Raw genomic sequence first — 19656 nt, 5'->3', positions numbered from 1 at the left:
ATTCAAACAGAGATGGAGCTGGCTCTTCTTTGTAACCACACACATATCCACTCTAAGGAGAATGTTGTCCCACAGTTGCTCCGCTGTTTCCCAAGGGTGAAGCCCCAGATGGCTTCTAATTTCCCACTATAAGCGTTGTCCAGCTGCACACGCTCTGTGCACATGACAAGATCTTCCTTCCACACAGAGGCAGCAGAGTGGAGGGTGTGCTCAGTTTGACTCCAGTGAACTCAGTGGTTGCAGTTTCTGGCTAGCAGACATGGGCCAACGTCCCTCATCTGCATTGGCCAGAGCCTTCAAACATTTGCACAGTTTGTGAGACACTTTCTTCCAAACACTGACAGGTTCATCCCAAGAAAGATCTGGGCAAAGACAGTTTTCCCCGAGGAGGGGCACACAGGAGTGAACTACCTAACGGGGCCAGTGAGGAAGTGAACCATGAACTTGGACTTTAATTTGGTTCGAGAGGGGATCCCCATCTGGGAATGTCTGCTCAACCCAGTAATTTTGGAGGATGGGGTTGGAGGGGTTAAAGTGAGGTGTCAGCACCAAGTCCCCATGCTTGGACTTTCCAGGCCGACACCTTCATCATCGAGGCTGCTGATCTGGGTGTCATCTACAAGATCAAGCTCCGCCACGACAACACCAAGTGGTGTGCCGACTGGTACGTGGAGAAGGTGGAGATCTGGAACGACACCAACGAGGATGAGTTTCTGTTCCTGTGTGGACGCTGGCTCTCCCTGAAGAAGGAGGATGGGCGGCTGGAGAGGCTCTTTTATGAGAAGGTACCCCAAGGGGTCCTGGCACCCCCGTGCAACCACAGCCTCTTGTTGTTTTTCTGCCCAGGGAAGATCTTTGGAGCAGAAGGTGCCAGCGCTGCAGCAAGACCAAGCTGTGCTTTTCCTTGCAGGAGTACACTGGTGACCGCAGCAGCAACTGCAGCAGCCCTGCTGATTTCTGGGAGATCGCCCTGAGTTCCAAGATGGCAGATGTGGACATTGCCACGGTGACGGGACCCATGGCTGACTATGTTCAGGATGGCCCTGGTAAGCAGAGCAGGGAGCTCTTAGGAAGATGAGTAGGCACAGGGAAACAGCTTCAAACCATTCTCAGACAGGCTGTCGCTGAGGCCCCAGTGTCACTGATGGAGTGTGGGTCTTGAGCTTTGCACTTCTCTGTGTTCGCACGCACAACATCCCTGTGAGATGGGCAAGCAGAGAGAAGCCCCTCCAAATGGAGCAATGGGTAGAGTTTTGGTGATGGTCTCCTGCATTCACCAGAAGGGTATTGTTCTAAACTCTGCCCTCACCCAGACTCTCAGAACATGATTTCTGGCCAGGTAACCTGGGACAAACCAACAGAAAGTAGGGCCAGCAGTGGAAATCTGCCACCCAAACTGTGATGTCGTATGTACTGGTGTCCAGGAAAGAGGCTCCAAGCTGTTCATTCGGCTCATGGCCTCTGTGTCTGCGTCATCCATGAAGCAGTATCCTAACTCTGAGAAACTCATTTCACCAATTATATTTTTGAGATAAGGCTGTGCTGTGTTTATTTCTCAAACATTTAAAAACCCTGCCTTCTAAGATTCAAGTGTGTGATCAGTATGATGCCTCCCTCCAGGAAAGCATGGTGTGGGTCCGTGAGGCCAGCAGAGATTGACGCTCTTACCTACAGCCCACCTCACTGTGTAAACAATGACAGCCTCCACAAGGCAGCCATTCTGTGGTCCCCTGTGGGGGGGGGGGACACCAGGGGAGTTAACAAGGCCTGTGCTGGTACAGAGCACCCTGCTGGTGACTCCAGCCAGGAGAGGCTAGTCCGGACAGCTTTCAGAGAGATACACAGCCTAAGCCCTGTCAGCTGGGATGATAAGACAGGAGAAGTGTTCTTGGCTTTTTGATTCCTGACTGTAAAAGACAGTGACCTGGAGACAGTGACCTAAACAACTTCAGCACTTTCCTAGTGCATAAAAGTTCAAAGTCAAAGCCATCTAAAGCTAATCCAACAGCTCTTGGGTGTCCAGGGTGCTAGGTTCCTACAGCCCTCACTCTGAAACCTCCTAAAAGTTTCCTACCCTAAAGGCCACCCAAGGTAACCTTCCACGATGAGAGCCGAAGTGCCAACCATCACATCCACATCCTAAGCAGAATAGATAGAAGGGTATTCCTTCCAGGAGAGCCAGACCTTTAAAACAGTTACCCCAGAATCCCATGTAGCAATCACTGACTTACCTATTAGAACCATCCTGAGTGGACAGAAAATGGATTTTGATTGTCTAGAATCTACATGACCTAAATGAGTTTGTCTGCTGACCACACTAACCTAGTTTGGTTTGAACATGGATGTCTCTAGGACTTCCCTCAATGGTGTTACAGGTATAACACACCTTTGTTAGTATTCCCCCAATCTCTGCTCTCTGTGAGACCTTCCTCCTCAACAGTGGTTAGTGTTTCAGGCATGTAACCCCCAGACCTGGTGGGAAGTTGCCCTTATACTTCCTTGCCTGGTAGGGAGAGATTCAAGTAAGATAACTGTCCAATAAAGCTTTCAGAAGTTTGACACTCCAGGGGTCACAAGGACACTCTCGTGGGTCTTCCCATTGGGCATTACTGTCTGATGCCCACAGTGCAGACACACACCGCCATGAACTTGCTGCCTACCTGGAAGACTTTGTTGCAGATGGAGCAAGTTCCTCTGAGCAAGGAAGGAAGGAGACGGCCATCCCAAGGTCACTTCAAGTTCCCAAGCCCACAGGACAGCACGTCTGCCCACGGGGCCTGTTGTGAAGTTAGCTCCACCATCTCTTGCAGTGATTCCCTACTATGTGTCGGTGACCACTGGGAAGCATAAGGATGCAGCCACTGATAGCCGAGCGTTCATCTTGCTCATTGGGGAAGATGATGAACGCAGCAACCGCATCTGGCTGGATTATCCCCAGGGGAAGCGAGGCTTCAGCTGTGGCTCTGTGGAGGAGTTCTATGTCGGTGGCTTGGATGTGGGCATCATCAAGAAAATAGAGGTGCTGACCCTGGGTCCCAACGATGGTGACTGCCCCTGGGGAGTAAAAGAAACTGGTCAGCGTGTGGGGTGGGGAGCTGAGGTGGACAGGACAGAACGACAGCCTAGAGCCCCTCTGAATTAGAGCCAGATCTCCAGCTTCCACCATCAGTTGGGGGGCTGGTGACCTCAAGTTTCCCATTTTCTGCCCCTCCAGTAAAGATATCCCGTGTTCTGATTTTCTCATTGATATTATCAATTTGTTGGTAACTGAAAACACTCAGGTACACGCACTGTCCTGGGTCCGGAGTCTAGCTGGGACTTCTCGAGGCCTCCTGAGATGAAAGCAAAGTGTAACCAGGCCTATGATATTTTCTTGAGCTTCCTTCCTCTCTCCAAACCAACTAGCTATTGGCCAGATCCATTCTCTTGCTGTTGTAGGATAGATGCCTTCCATTCCTGTCAGCCCCTACCTTGAGGTGCTGACCCAAACCAGTCAGTGTTCTTGAGTTAGGCCAATAGGGGCCAAGCTCCCTTGCTCCAAACATCTCTGAATTCTTCTATTCATAGCATCCACATTCTATCTTAAAGACCTCACCTTATGAGGTCAGGCCCACCCAGGGTCATGTTTTGATTATTCCTCTCCTCCAAGAAAGGTTCTCTGGTCATGAGTGTCCAGCATATCAGGAGGAAACACTGAGGGTGAGCGCACAAGGCGGGCAAAGGACACTGAGCAGGGCAGACTTCTTTCTCAGCTCTGCCCAGATCCTCACAGGGATGGTGTACCTCACAGCTGGGCCATGACGGAGCCTCCCCTGAGAGCTGCTGGCTGGTAGAAGAGCTGTGCTTGGCAGTGCCCACCCAGGGTACCAAATACATATTACGCTGCAACTGTTGGCTTGCCAAGGACCGAGGTGATGGTGTCACCTCCCGTGTCTTTGACCTCCTGGATGCCATGGTGGTGAACATTGGGGTGAAGGTATGTATGTGTGTGCCTTGTGAGCGGGAGACATGGGAGAGATGAAAGTGGGGGATGTAGGGGAGTCGTCTCTGGGGTTCTGACAGAAGCTGTAGCCTGGAAAGATGGTTGGACTCACTTATCTCAAGCCAGGAGAATGTTCTCCTTTGCTCTGCTGCTATGTGACATCAGGGAAGTGTCCTGGTTTCTCTGGGCCTTGCTCTTCTCCTCTGCCACATGAAAAGAGCATTTCCTTTCTCTGCCCGCCCCATGCTCAGTCCTGGCCAAAACCAATGAGATCACTAACAGTCCCTGAGGAGCTTTGGATGGTACCAGCTTCACCCAGATGTGCCTTGTCATTGGTGGCCACAAGCATAGCAGCAAGGGCAGAGGACACCAGAGACTGGGGCCTCCAGATCTCGCAATATAGCAATGCTGGTCACGTGAGACCCCTTGTAGTTGGAACAGCCAAGAAGACAGGTGTAAGCTTCCGCACTTTTCTGTGGACACCCGAACCTCGAAACAGGCGCGCGCTTTCCTGACTCGAGCCCACGAGAACGGACGCATGTCCTAGGGGTTTGAACAGACGACACACACACAAAGAGACCGGCTCATCTGCCAAGAAGCAAGTGGCAAATGGCAGCTTTATTAAGCATAAGTCGGGTATATATACTGTGGGGCAAAAGGACACCAGCCCCCCATCAGGAACAAGGAAAGAGAAAAGTCAGGGGGCCGCACCCAAGGTCGCAGAGCAGCTGAACAGAGAAAAGAGGAAGCCAGGTGGGCGTGCTCAGGCTCAGAGAAAAGCTGACCCGGGAACCTTGCCTGTGGACGGACAAGAACCTTGCTTGCAGGTGGAATTACCATAACAGTAGAGTTCTCTCTAAGCTACACCCTTGGGCCGTAGGTGAAATTAACATAACAGGAGAGGGCAGTTCTATGCCACACCCTCAAGCTGATGCAGTGGAACCAGGAAGCAGAACAGCCCTGCATAGCACCTCGAGAAAAATGGGGAACCTGTGTACCTACAGACAGGAGTTTTATTTTCTGCCATGGGTCACATGGGTTGGGACAAGTTGCGAAACCTTGCAGGTGGTCAGGGTCTGGCAGGAGGGAGGCGGGAGGCAGATAGCCCAAAGACACACATCTAGTTGGTGATCCAGAGGCCTCCTGGTCATTTGACCCTGTGTTTCTCTTTCTCCCACATGAGCTGCGGAGCCACCAGTCACCCAGCTCTATTCAGTCAGGTCACCTTTTAAGGTCGGGGTCAAGAGGCCTGCTTGTCCTGTGATGGGAACAGCAAGAGGGGCTGTACTGTGCACCCCAACATCCTCCACAGGAAATCCGCATCAGGGGAGCAGGGGAGGTGCACCTTCTACAGCGCAGATATCTCCCTCTGTGGCCAGATGAATGGTGTGGGTGAGCCTGCTGCTCATCCTAGGCTTCTGCCCTGACCCACTTCCCAGCCTCTGTGCGCCTCTGAGGCCCTCTCTGTCTCACACCACTCCCTGCCCTGTGTTGTCATAGCTCCTCCCAGTTCAGTCTGGGACATTGCAGATCTGCATCCCGCTATTCACAGAGCAAAGAAGGCGAGCTAGCCACTTACCCAAACGGCAGCAGCCTGGCCACTTATCCAAACGGTAGGGCCCTTTGGACCGGCCTCTCTCCAGGATACCAGCCAGAGTGATAGAAGCCCTGCTTCCATCTCTCCTTTGGAAATACTCCTATTACACAAAGAGCCACGTGTCTGTGCATAGAGGGAATGGGGAACACAGAGGCTGGCAGGGCGTGGCCTTGGAAACTGGTCCCTTCTAAGCCATCAACACACTCACTTTGACCTTCCTATGTTTCTTGGCTGTATAGATAAGAGCAAGAAAAGATGAGGTTTCTGCCTGCTCCCAGTAATTTCACTAGTCCTGCCTGTCCATGCCCCACAATAGTATCCTGTGCACAACACAGCACAGTTCACAGTCCAAGTTTCCCTATCAGCATGGGGATTAGGCTTGAGTAAGGCAGAACATGGCAGGCTTACCGTCTCTCCACCTCTTCCAGACTACGTTTTGGTCTGTGGGTGCCTGTTATGAAGGGATGAGTAAACCCAGAATGACAGCATCCAGCACACAGATGATACCTCCACCCAAGGCTACCTCTCAAAAAGAGCCACCAAAATGCCTCAGTTCAGATACCCGGAGAGGGCAAGTACAGCCCTCCCTCAGGGGCCTGCTGATAAAGGGAACCTGACCTCTTAGGAGCAAAATCCCAGCTCTGAAAGCTCCCCCATGGTGTTCCTCAGATGCTCACAGACATCAGGGGTAAGTTGACTGTGGCAGGAAGTTGGGGACACTGACAATCACTGCAGTACCCTCACATGTATGCCCTTACCATACACATAGTGCCAAGCCATACCCATGACACCACACCACACGGATGGTGCCATACTATAAACATGTTTGGCTGTACCATACACATGATACCACAGCACATACTTGTGTAGCCATTCCACACACAAGGTAGGCCCAGCACCAGCACCACAGGTATTCAAGCCACCTGTGTATCTCATTAGATGTCATGCGTCATCAGAAGGCATGTCCCCATATTTCTCCATAGAGGGAGCAAGCATAGGACCGGGACATTTGTATCAGGTAAAAAGCTAGTGGAGGGCAGACCTGGGTCTGGGTGGAGCTCTGAATGTTTCCAATAAATGGACACACATGGATGGGCTCACAGAGGACTAGCGAGAGCCAATGCCGCAGTGCCTCTGTCAGAGCCCCCACAGCTGCGTGAGTGGGGTGGGGACCAGGAGTGGCCAGCCTGGCCTCTGCTTCCTCGGGCATGTACAGTCAACTGTGATAGATTCTGCTCAGAGCCTCAGGACTTGGAGAGCGTATGTCCTCTCCCTGGGGACACTGAATTGGGTTGGGTGGTTTCATGGGTGGGACCGGGGGTCAAGAACTTGTTCCTCTCACGGTAGGTGCTTTATGAAATGACTGTCTGGACCGGTGACGTGGTGGGCGGAGGCACTGACTCCAATATCTTTATGACCCTCTATGGCATCAACGGGAGCACAGAAGAGGTGAAGCTGGACAAAAAGAAGGCCAGGTACCCAGAGGGGGCCTGAACCCTCACCCCGATTACATCCCGCCTCCTCTTAACTCGGTCCTCGGCCAGATGGGCTCTGTCCCACCCACTGCACGCCATGACACCTCCTGGCTGCCTTACCTCCGTTCTCAGTTGCTCTTTTCCAACACTGTTCTCTTTCAAGGGCCAGATTATATATCCCTCCTCTAGGAAGTCTTCCTTGACTGCCAAAGTCATAGCAATTTCCCTCCTTAAAAGAAAGCATTTGATTTTATGTGTATGAATGTTTAACCTGCACATTATGTTTGTGTACCACTTGGGTGCCTAGTTCCCCTGGAGGCCAGAAGAGGGTGCTGGATACTCTGGGACTGGAGTTACAGATATCTGTGAAATGTCATGTGGATGCTGAGGACAGAACCCTGGTCTTCTAGAAGAGCAGTCAGCATTCTTAGCTTCTAAACCATCTCTCCAGCCCAGTTCTTTCTTTCTTTTGTTCCCCTGTCTGGGTCTATCAAAACTGTTCTTCTTAAGGCCTGTGTGGTTGACATTGCTGCATCTTGCCCATTTCCTGGTTTTGTTCCATGCACCGTGTGGGTGTGAGATGCTCTCAGTGGCCCCGTGGGAAGAGCAGCAAAGACTAAAGACAGTACATCTCCAAGATGATGCAGTGTTGAACAGAATGGTAGCCACAAGAGCAATGCTGACTTCAGTTTGCTGGCACCTCACACCGTCAGGAATATGGGCCAATCCAGAGCCACCATGCTCAGCTGTACAGCTGCACACAGAAAAATGAGGCTAACCCACCTTCTAGTGCTGGGCAGTGTACAAGCTGATGCAACCCTCAGGTGGCCTTGCCATTCATAGGCTGTCATCTGAAACTTTTCCAGTATGTGAACTTCATTCTGCTCTGAAAGCTGACTGCACATTCATTTGCTCTCTGGGATCTTTGTGAAGTCTCAGGGTGAATATCATCCTCCCCAGATTACAAATGAGGTGTTCCCAGTCCCAGAAAGGAAGGTAAGAAACTAGCTGCTGAGAAGAACTCAAATCTGGTCGCTCTTGGTTCAGGGCTATGTCTCCCAGTCAAGCCTGCTTACCCAGTCTTCTAGGATCCCACCTGGGGTGCAAAAGATGGGCAGTTGGGGGACTGCTGAGAGCAGTGAGGTGTCTGATCTATGGCCAGAGCCAGCTTACCGACTTCCCACCTTCTGCTCCCCATCCCCAGGTTTGAGCGGGAACAAAATGACACCTTCATCATGGAGATTCTGGACATCGCTCCCTTTACCAAGATGCGCATCCGCATCGATGGGATGGGGAGCCGGCCAGAGTGGTTCCTGGAGAGGGTAATGCGGTGCCCTCACTCATCCCTGCCCACCTCTCCTCTGTGCTATTGGGTTATAAGTAGCCTTGTAATGCAAGCATCCTGACCTTGGGCTTTGGTGTGAATCAGTTGGGGAATGGAGCTTTGTTTGTGTCTAGTAAGAGCTGAATTACTGCCAGAGAACACAGCACAGTGGGCAGAGCCTGGGATGGGAAGATTCGGGGTAGGAGTTATCTGGGAGAAGGGTTGTGGAGGGATTCTGAGAGAAGCAGACTCGAGACAGTGAGACTGGTGGGTGGTGGGCTTCTAGTCCCTGTCATTACACTGGTTGGTAGCTTCTTTCTTCCTCCCTGCCTTCTCTCTCTGGAGGAGCCTGAGCTCCCCAGGCAGCCAAGCTGTGCCCACCCCTGGGTTCCCGGGCAGGCTGAGGGCATTCTGGGCAGGGGCCATGAGAAACTTAGAAAAAGCAGACTATGAAGTTTTATTTGCCTCCATCTCTCCCACCCACCCCCTACCCCATCACACACCATACCACACACCGCACACAGCCACAGGCTTCCCTTTCCCGAGAAAAGAAAGTGTCTGTGTTTGCCCATCACCATTTGCTAACCTCCCCTGGCCTTGCAGGACAATGACACTGGGGACCAGAGGACAGCCATGACACTCACTGTTATGGAGCAGAGGGTTCCCAGTGCACAGCTCAGCTTGCTATGTTTTCATGAGGACAAATGACATAGATCCACAGTCGCACAGGCGTGTTTCTGTGTCAAACGGGCTGGTTCTGGGGTCAGGTGACACCACCTTGCACAGTGTGAAAATTTTCTGTAGCTGTATAAGAAGGCTCCAGAATTGGGAGGCAGAAGAGCAGGAGTCAAGGTATGGGCAGGCCATGTGCTCTCCGAAGGCTCTGCCTAGGATCTGACCTTGGCTGTCCTCAGACACTACCAGCTGGCATGCAGCCCTCTTGCCATGCACACGTCTCCATGTGTAGCTTTCCCCATCCTATGTTGTCTAGGGCCCACCTTGTGACCTCATCTTATCTGATTACAGCCCTAGCTTAAATAAGGTCGCACTCCAAGATTCTGATGATTGGGACTTCACTATACACATTCGGGATCGGAGGAACATGGTTTAATTTATAATGCAGATCCTTCTGCAAGCTTGTCCCTCATCCACCAAAGGCCATCTGTCCTGGTTCTCCCCAAGCTCCCCTTACCCTGTGTAGCCGTTGCAGACTTTCCTTGAGCCAGCAATGTTGCCTCCCCACCAGTGCGGCAAATGTCAGTGTCCTGCTCCCAGGCGGACCATGGCTTGATTCATTTCCTTTTCTCTCACTTATTCCATCAGTGTTTTCTGTGCACATTCAAGGCATTGCTGTGGAAGCCTTTTTCAGATACATTTCCAATTTCCAGGTCACATGGGACTTTCAGCAAAACCCATAAGCAGAGCCCTTCCCACACCCAAAAATCTGAATCAGGGAGCTTGGCATGGGGGTTCATGGAATGGTGCTCAGGTAAAAGAGGGTATTTTTTATTGAGCTCTACATTTTTTAAAAAGTGTATTTCCATATGGCCCTTCTCCAGATCCTGCTGAAGAACATGAACACGGGAGACCTGACCATGTTCTACTATGGAGACTGGCTGTCCCTAAGGAAGGGCAAGAAGACACTGGTTTGTGAAATGTGCGCAGTCATTGACGGGGAGGAGATGATGGAGTGGACCTCTTACACCGTCTCTGTGAAGACCAGTGACATCTTGGGTAGGTTGTGACCTCCCGCTTCCTCTTCTCTTGTCTTCCACTCTTGAACCATGACTTGAGATTGGCTTCTGACCAGGGTGTTTTACTTCACATAACCTTCTGAAGACAGATCATCTCCACAGCATGTCCCTTTCTGTGGAGACAGAGTATTAGCTCCCAGTAGTAACCAAATTGGTTTCTTCCCTGTCCCCTCACAGAAATGGAGAGGAGAATTTCAGGGACACAGCCTTTGCTTGGCTCAGAACCCTGCAGCTTCCTACTGCCGCTGAATCCTCTCACCCAGGGCTGTGCACCGTGGCGATCTGTGTTTCACAGTCCTGACTCTGGCCTGGAGACTGGGGACAGAACTGTGACACCCAGGGCCCCCACAAATCTGGCAATCTGGTAGAGCTAACATACCATTAGGTGAGGCCAAGACAGATGTCAGCCCGCATACATCTGGGCAAGAGTCACAGAAACATCCCAGAAAGTTGTCAAACTCAAGTCCAGAAAGACAAACGGAGCCGTTTTGTGAATAAAATGTCCAGAGAAAGGGCTTTTAAGCAAAAAGAGGGCATATCTCTCATCTGGTCAGGAGGCAGTGCCTGCTACCTCCCCTCCTCCAGTCAAGGCCTCTCTCCAGGGACCATTACGAGGAATTTGGCAGATTCCTTCATATTCACCATGGATGACTTATTGATCATGGTGGCTTGCACTTTTAGTAGAGCAGTTTGCCAAAGAGACTGGGCTGTCACAGTGGAAATCTCAGGCACAAGAGGTAGGTCAGTAAATCTGGCCGTTAGTTCCCAGCATTCTCCGTCTCTCTTTTCTTCTCACAGTGGACCCTCCTCTTCATTGCTTGATGTTCCCAATGTCCACAGGCTTTAAAGGCCCTCTTTTTAGTCCTTCATGGTATGCTCTCAGAAAATAATGAAGAAGTGTGACAGAGTGGCCTCACGAACACCTCTTCTAGGAGCTCTGGCTTCTTAACAGGGGCCAGTGCCTTTCTGAAACACTTCCTTCCCTGGGAATAGGAGCATTTTTGTGCTAAGCATTAACGTTACTCTGACTGCTGTTACACTAACAGTAATTGTGACATGCCAAGAGAAGGTAAGGGATAGAATTGGACACCTTGTAGTACCAGCGCTTGCTTACTGGCCCTAATGAGAAATGACTCTTAACCAGACTAGGATGAAGGGATCTCAGCAAGACTGGGGCTAAGATGAGCATTTACTCTTATCAGAAACAGAATACAATGGCAGTTGCCAGGATCAATACAATGATAGTTGCCAGGATACAATGATGTTTGTAAGCTATATATAAGATGCATATAATTAGTGTCAAGACCAATTGTCCTGTCAAGCTTCTGCATGCTTCATTGACTTTTAGGGAACACAAAGAATCATGAAATAGCCTGGATGCTTCAGTGTCTGAGGGTCTGCCTCAGTTTCTTAGGAACTGAAAGGCACACTGTGCCCTAGGAGCTATGGACTCTAATCTGAGAAACCTATGATGTGTGCCTCTCAAGGCAGCTAGACCAGGTCAACTCCACGGTTCCCAGAAACACGTAAGAGGTCAAGACCTCTCCGGGACTTTCTGATTCTTGCCCTCAGTTTCATTGAACTTAGACTCTGTCCTCCTGTGCTCCAGGAGTCTGGGAATAAGGCCAGAGCAGAGGGCTTTGTGAAGAGATGCCAGCTCCTAGAGCCACACCTATGTATTTCCCAGGGGCAGGCACCGACGCCAATGTGTTCATCATCATCTTCGGGGAAAATGGGGACAGCGGGACCCTGGCTCTGAAGCAGTCAGCAAACTGGAACAAGTTTGAACGGAACAACACGGACACGTTCACCTTCACTGACATGCTGAGCCTGGGCCACCTCTGCAAACTGAGGGTCTGGCATGACAACAAAGGTAGCCACTGCCTGATGCCAGGGTGCTAAGGGGGTTGGCCTTCCTGGGGCAGTGCTCCCTGGGTTCTCTGCCTCTCTAGGTGAGCAGACTCTGCCCACCCCAGCAGGACGGCCATGGCTCGCACCATTTGGGTGTACCGTCCATTAGAGGGCCTGTGTTCGTAAGCAGTTGTAATACCTGAAGCTTAGTTCCTTCTGCTTTCTCCCTGGGAGGTTAGTGATTCTTCATTTTTGCAATATCAGACAAATTCAGCTTAATTTGGGCATAAAAATTAAGAAAAAAAGAATTGGGTTGGGTCAGTAGGTCAAGTGTAGCATAATTGTTTAGCTTGTGCAGGGTCCTGTGTTCTATCCCTGGAATGGAGAGAGAGGAGAAAATAGAGAGAAAGGAGGGAGAGAGGGAAGAAATAAAGAAGAAAAGAAGGAAGGAAGGGAGGGAGAGAGGGAGGGAGGGAGGAAAGAAAAAAGGAAGGAAGGAGTCTCACCAAGTCTACTTTCCATGGATTTTCTATCAGTCTTACAACCCTGTATTTGAATTCACTTATAAATTTAAGCATGATAAAAGCAAGGTGCTTAAGAATAAATACTTTGTCCGTCACTGTGATGGATTCCGTGGCTTCCTCATTCCTTTGCCCACCGCTTTGCTCTCTGCAGACATCTCTTTACACTGGCTTTGCACCGGCAGCTTCTGTAGGATATCAGAGTTGAAGCTTCATTGCCTGGCTTACTACCTCCACGCTTGCCACTCCCCCCAACTCATCTCTAGTGTCCTGACTCGAAACTAGCTTCCCCCAAGCTGTCTGCCCAAGGTCCTCTCCCAACTTTGCTGTACCCTCACCTCCCACAGAGCTGTCCTGCAGCTGTCCACCTCACTTTATTTACCTCCTCAAATCCCACTGCAAGTGATTACTGACAAATCCAGCTCAGGAGTTGGCTGAGCTTCCAGAAGGAGCAATGTCCCTGATTCCTTTCACCATGAGGTCACAGTCAAAACATTCCCCTATGTGACAATAAACTCGGATCAGGCAGAGAAGCTGCTCTTCAAAGCAGTCACATAATGATGCAGACTTGCCCAGATGCCACAGGTTGGGTTTCCTGCACCTATTTGATCATTTGTGACCTGAACATCTCTGTGTTTCTGGTGGGCCCGGAACCCTGTGAGGTAGGGAGAACTGCAAACCTTTGACCGTTTGGTGTCCTTTGTGACATTATGTAACAAAAGCTTGTTACTAACTCTCTACTCCTCTCTACTCTGTAACCAAAGAGTACCCAGGCCTTTGGGATGCCCACTTCAGGGCCACAGAGCAGCAAATGGACCAGCCAGCAGTTAGCAGCAGGCATTCTGGTGTTGTGCTGACCAACCATGTCCATTCTGCTGATCATGATTCTGAACCTTCAATGCCCCCATGCCAGAGACCCAGGAAGGAAGATAGCAGTGTGAGGGTTAGCATCCTCTATCTGTTTATCATCAGGGACTACAGGTAGGAGTCTCATCCCGACAAGGTGCAGTGCTGAGAAGCTCTCCTTCCTCACTTGTTACTGAGACAAAGTATCTGACTACAGCAAGTAGGGAGGACAGATCTATTCTGAGCAATGTCAGAGCTTTCTGTCCATGGTCAGCCAGCTCCCTGGCTTCTGACAAGGAACATAATCAGGGAGGAGGGGCGTGGTCAAGGAAAGTCGCTCATCTCACAGCAGCCAAGAGAGGCAGAGAGGAATGTAGGAAGGGGCCTAAGTTCTTGCCTTTCAATAGCTTCTCCCAAATAACCCACCCTCCTCCACCAGGAAACGCCTGGCACAGTCCCACCGCCTCTCACACACCTGCTCACATTTTAAATTCATTCATTTCCTGGTATAGTCAGTTTTAAGTCACGGTTAGTCATCTCAGGTGGCATCGCAAGGCTTTGGAGAGACGCATCTCCATGGGACCTTCTCACATGTCTGTAGCCTCTCCTTTCCACAAAAGAGCCATCACAGAGATCTGAGTTCTCTCCCCCACTGCCGTCTGCCAGGATCCTCCTATCAGTTGCTGGCTGGTGTCCAGAGTCTGAATAGATGAATGATACCATCCATGGTCTCGAAGACTTGTCTTCTGCCCCAGATCCATCAAAAGATCAGGCCCAGCCCCTTTCAGGACATGCCACAGTGGCTTGCTCAGTCAAGACAGGTGTACAAACCCCAAACCACATGTGTGTGTGTGTGCACAGGCCTCATTAGAAGGATCTAACAGACTCGACTGGAGGAGCCAGCATGGAAGGAGAGGGTGAATGTGGTGAGAACCACATCAACATTAGCTCCCCGCTAAAGGAACAACCGGAAGTCTCAGAACCCCAAGTCCTCCGACCCTCTTCTGCCATAGCCTCCTCTGCAGAAGCCACAGCACTAAAGTCTAGTGCCTGAGGAGGAAGGTTTGGGGTCCCCAAGCAGCCCAACCTACCAGCCACACTGTGAGGTGGAGTTCCTTAATAACCTCCAGTCAGGCCAGAAAAGAGGGTGGGGAAGAAATTGTGCCAACTAAGCTCATTTCCCTTTCTCTAAAAGGGAAGACCACACCAGGACCATTACAGTGTGAGTGCTGCATTTATGGGATGAGGGTAGAGGGTTGACCGGAAAGACTGGGGTTGTTTAGGAAGGACCACACTTTTGGAGAAACCAGCTCCCTCTTAGCCTTATTTATCTATCTATAAGTGTATAAATCTAACCCTATCTACCTATTTATTTCTCATCTATTTTCTCCTGGGGCTTCCATCTTCCTTCACTGTGTATTTCTCACAAAGAACCTTCTAGAGTCCTCTTGGATGTTTCTGACTTCATGTTGTACCCTTCCTTCTAACCCGAGAAAGTAGAGGCTCACATCTCTCATAATAATTCTAGGTCTTACTGGAGCATTTCAAGAGGCAAAGATAATGTTTCTCTCTAGTGTTGTCCAAGTTTACATGTTTCTTGTGGGGGGGGGGCTTCTTACTTGGCATGATCAGTTCTTAAAGAAATGACCAGCCCAGGCCCTCTACCACTGCAGCTTTAACAACCCCCATAATTGGAATGTCGATATCAGTTACTATATTGGTGACAGTCAGTTTGCCCATGTAGCTAAGTAGTTTTATCAGTTCCAGCTCATGATTGATTGACCTCATTGCTTTGCATGTGGGACAAGACAGGATCTCATGGAGGGAGTTGTGGCAGAGCAAAGCCACCCATATCAGAACCCAGGAAAGAAATAAGGAGGAGGATGCTATCCTTCTTTAAGGGTACAGCCTCACATATCTGAGGGACTTCACCAGGTCCTACCTCTTAAAGGCTCCATAGCCTCCCAATCGTGCTGCCTGGGACCAAGCCATGGCTCTCTTAGGGACCAGTTCAGATCTAAACTATAGCAGACAGGACTGGAGTCATGAATAAGGCTGAATGAGGGAAATGCGGCTCGAGCAAATCCAGGGTGGCCAAGCAAAGGTTTAGAGAAATTCAGCTTTTGAGATGGATAACTAAAGGGAAGGAAGAGGAGGGGGTAGAGAAATTACTTCTACATGTTTTGCTTCTAAGATAGAATGTGTTTGGGAAGAAGGGATTCATCTGGGGAACTCCACAGGCCAATGCTCCTGAGACCCCAAGCTGTGAGGTACTGGTTCTGACTCCATAGACTCTTAGACATAAACTTAACAGAGGAAATATGAAGTAGCATTTGCTTTCAAATAGTGAAGCAATTTAAAATGGTTTAAATGTTTTTCTTGGACTGGAGAGATGGTTCTATGGTTAAGAGCACTTGCTGTTCTACGAAGGACTCAGGTTCAGTTCTCAGCACCTACATGGCCTCTCACAACTATCTATGACGCTAGTTCCAGAGGACCTGATACCCTCTTCTGACCTCCATTGGCATGAAGCATGCATGTGGTACACCTACATACACAGATACAGGCATAACACTCATACATACAAACTAAAAATAAATAAATCTTAAAATAAAACGTCTGTTTCTCCCTACAAATTCCAAGTCTTTCTGGATGAGAAGTTTTGTTACACAGCAAAATATTTCAGGCTTGCAATGGAGAGATTGGAGGAGGAACAGGCTTCTGTCGTTTATGAGTTCAGGTTCATCAGACAAAACTGCTCTTCCTTGTCTCCTGAGACCCTCTCACCTCCATACAAAAAGCCAGGGAAACCCTCTCAGAAAGCCACACTCTTTGTTTTTGATCCTTGTTGTCATGTGGAATTACCTTTTTATTTCTGACAATTCCACTCCGTTCAGAAAATATTGTGGTACTAAGAACATTGTTTCCATTCTGAAGGCTTTCTCTTTTCCTTACACTCTTCTCTTTAATGGCTCCTTGTGTTTGTAGATCAACCATTGTTTAAATGCCACCTTGCATGAAGTCATGCATTTGGCCCAAACCAAGTTTTTCATATGTTGATATCTAAGAAATAGTTTAATACCCACAGTTCCCTTTTTCTGCTACATTCTTCTGCATCCCTCAGAATCCAGGTTAGTTATCAAGTTCTTTGAGAATTTTCCCAACTATGCTGCATGAAGTTAGATGCCATCCACTCTCCACTCCTGTGCTTTCTATAGGTACCTCTATCTGTAGTATGCTGACTGTGATGGTCCTGCCAATTACAATTGACAGAGTTCCAATCTCTAAAGGCTGGGGACCTTGTTTGGTATTCCCAGTGCCAAGTTTGTACTTAGTAGGTCGCTAATAATTATGTGAGAGAATAAACAGGTCAACCTTCTATGTCAGCTTCTGGACCTGGGATAAATGGCTCCAGACTCTTTTCTAGACTCCATGGAGATCTCTTCCTCTTTTCTAGGTATTTGAACAGTTTCTAGATGTAGCAAATCATGTCTGATATTTAGTAAAGTGTTTTTACAAAGGGTAAGAGGGTAGGTGTTGTGGACCCAATAGTGTTGTCTTCTGCTTCTCAAATTCTTTCTCATCCAGAATGTCAGAGTACATTTATCTTTGGAAATGGAATCTTTATAGATACAACTATAGAACTTGTTTTAAATGACATCATTAATGATCTAGAGTGGGTTCTAAACCCAAAGATGATGTGTGTTCCTACAAGAAGAAGAAAGATCATGTAAGGATGCATGGGAGGCAACATGGGATCAGAAATGGAGCTAGCCAGCTGCTGTAGGCCAAGAAACACCAAGAACTGCTGGGAGCCACTGAAGCAAGAAAAGTCAGAGGAACTTACTCAAAGAAAATGGACACAGCTTACCTTCAGAATTTTGGTCTTCAGAATCATGAGATAACATGTTTCTGTTGTTTTTCTAAACATCAGTCTGCAGTGATTTTTTTTTGTGGTAGCTTCAGGAAAATAAAACAGCGAGGACAAACCTTTAAGGAACAATAAAGACTTCCCTGGGGCCCCAGTTCAGTCATGTGTCTGCTGCAGAGGATCTGCTTCAGGATCTGCTGCTGATAGAAAAAGAGTCAAGGTCACTGAGACTTAGAAAAACACAGTAAACCAGGACACAGCTTCATCATGAGCTCAGTGTCAGAGAAGCTAGCTGCCACAACTTAAATACAAGGCTGAATGGTCCAGTCATTATGCTTAAGATGGTATCAACTTTTGTAGGTTGGGTCTCCACGCCTCGAAATCAATCTTGTGGGAACTGGGGGACAGAAACAAGCCGTTCTCTGTGCTTGATAAAAGGAAACAGTCTAGTGCTAATAGAATCATTGACTAGCTTTGACTCACACTCTGGACTTTCCGCTTCATTTCAGTCACAGGCATTCTGCCTTGTGTTGTGATCCCAAGCATGCATCCTGCCATAACTGTATTTCCCCACCACTGGTTAGGAAGCTCTTTTATGTCTTTACCTTCTCACTGAAACTTATTGTCCAGCCTTGTATGAAATCCCTCCAAAACAGTTGACCTATGTGTGACTGAATTCTGTCTGTTTACTTGACTATCTTAGTTAGGGTTTCCACTGTTACAAAGGAATACCATGACTAATCGCAACTTAGGGAGAAAAGGGTTTGTTTCAGCTTTTAGTTCCACATAAACAGTCTATCACTAAGCAATTCAGAGTAAGAACTCAAGGCAGGAGTTGTGATGCAGGAGCTGATGCAGAACGCATGGAGAAGTGCTGCTCACTGACTTTCTTCTCATCACTTGCTCAGCTTGTTCTCTGATAGCACACAAGATCACGAGTCAAAGGGTGGTACCACCCATAGTGAGCTGGGCATGCCTATATCAATCATTAATGGAGAAAATGCACCATGGCCTTGCTCTTAGGTCAATCTTTTGGGGATATAGTCTCTGTTGAGATTTCCTTTTCTAAAGTGACTCTAGCTTGTGTCAAGCTACAGTGAAGCCAGCCATCACACTTGACTTGCAGCTTCATGAGTTCTGCTGTCTTGGCTATTGTTCTTTTGCTGATGTCATTCCACTACCTGTTACATAACAGGGAATTAATATAGTTTAGTAGAATTGAATTATATCTCTCTTTAAGGATCTCAAATCCTTCCATGTACTTTTTGCCTTCATCATAGGAGATTAAGTTTCCTCCAGGACTAAAGATTTTAATAATAATAATAATAGTAATAGTAATAATAATAATGGCTCTGACCATAAATCCCAACTGAGCTCATAATTAAGACCTCTAGATGCTTACATCACTTATACAGACAGTTATCGCACACATATCTAGACTTTCTTGGCTTTCTTGTTGTATATTCTACTCTGCAAAAACCCAGCACCCAAACAGCCAGTTTATTTTCTCTTCAAACCCTTTAAGAGGAGGGAGAGCATTCAGCACTGTGGACAGCGCCATCCCCGCCACACAGTAGCTGGATGCTATAATCTGTCATTCAATCCCAGACTCTCCAGAGACCTTGATGATGCTGATTTTTGCTTTGGTATCTGATGGCTTTGTCCTAAGAGGACTCTTGGATTCAAGTAGATCCTGAGTCGTTGACGTGATTCGCTTTCCCTTGTAGGCAGAGAGATGAGGCATCCTTTCCAGTCCAACTTTGGTCCTGAAAGCAAGATAATACCATGGGCAGGTGAACCTATGAGGCTGGGACGTAAGTCCTGATAAGAATCGGGTCATCTGCTCAATTCTCTGTAGTAGCTTTCTCTTTCAGGGATGGATGTTTAGACGATCATAGAGGGTAAAGCTGCTGAGTATGCCTTTAATGGCTCTCTTTGCCATACTTTCTTCATATTAAAATTTTTCTCCCAACTCCATCTCTTCCTTGCATAGAAATGTTAGGATGAATGCATTTTGCTTGAGATTCCTCCACCAAAAGGTAAAGATTCTAAACAAATGTATAAGAGAGGCTACAAATATTTAGTTAGCTTAAACCACAACGTTCTTCTCATCCCCTGGTTCTGTTACTGGGAGGTGTAAATTAGTAACTTTTGAGCTTTGGGGAGAGTTATTTACTTTAGTGAAAACTTTTGAACGTGCACAGAAGTCAAGAAAACAGCAGTATCAGCTCCCACTTACCTATTACCCTAGCTCAACAATCATGCTTTATCACATCGACTTTAACCTTTTGGTTTTACCCCTCATCCTTGACGGCACTCAGGTTGCCAGAGGATATGAAGCTAATTCCTAAACTCCGTGACACTTCATCCCAGACACACTTACATTTGGTATGTTTCTCCTGTGGAAATGGACATTTTTCTGTAAAATCACACCA

The 19656-nt window shown here is 48.4% G+C and overlaps 1 protein-coding gene across 3 annotated transcripts in view; it reads left to right on the top strand.

Moving 5' to 3' along the window:
- The window catches only part of Loxhd1 (lipoxygenase homology PLAT domains 1), a 153733-nt gene that overhangs the window by 109635 nt on the left and 24442 nt on the right, over window positions 1-19656 (top strand). For all 3 annotated transcript variants that reach the window (XM_085676398.2, XM_085676399.2, XM_048419540.3), the window contains exons 30-37: window positions 576-785; window positions 911-1046; window positions 2811-3019; window positions 3791-3976; window positions 6927-7054; window positions 8259-8376; window positions 9938-10112; window positions 11820-12005. In XM_085676398.2, coding sequence (XP_085532524.2) covers window positions 576-785; window positions 911-1046; window positions 2811-3019; window positions 3791-3976; window positions 6927-7054; window positions 8259-8376; window positions 9938-10112; window positions 11820-12005 — 1348 coding nt within the window. The remainder of the gene's footprint in view (window positions 1-575; window positions 786-910; window positions 1047-2810; window positions 3020-3790; window positions 3977-6926; window positions 7055-8258; window positions 8377-9937; window positions 10113-11819; window positions 12006-19656) is intronic.

This window comes from Myodes glareolus, chromosome 13, assembly GCF_982192425.1.
Source record: "Myodes glareolus chromosome 13, mMyoGla1.1, whole genome shotgun sequence".
Taxonomy (NCBI): domain Eukaryota; kingdom Metazoa; phylum Chordata; class Mammalia; order Rodentia; family Cricetidae; genus Myodes; species Myodes glareolus.
This window is presented reverse-complemented; position numbering and strand designations above follow the sequence as displayed.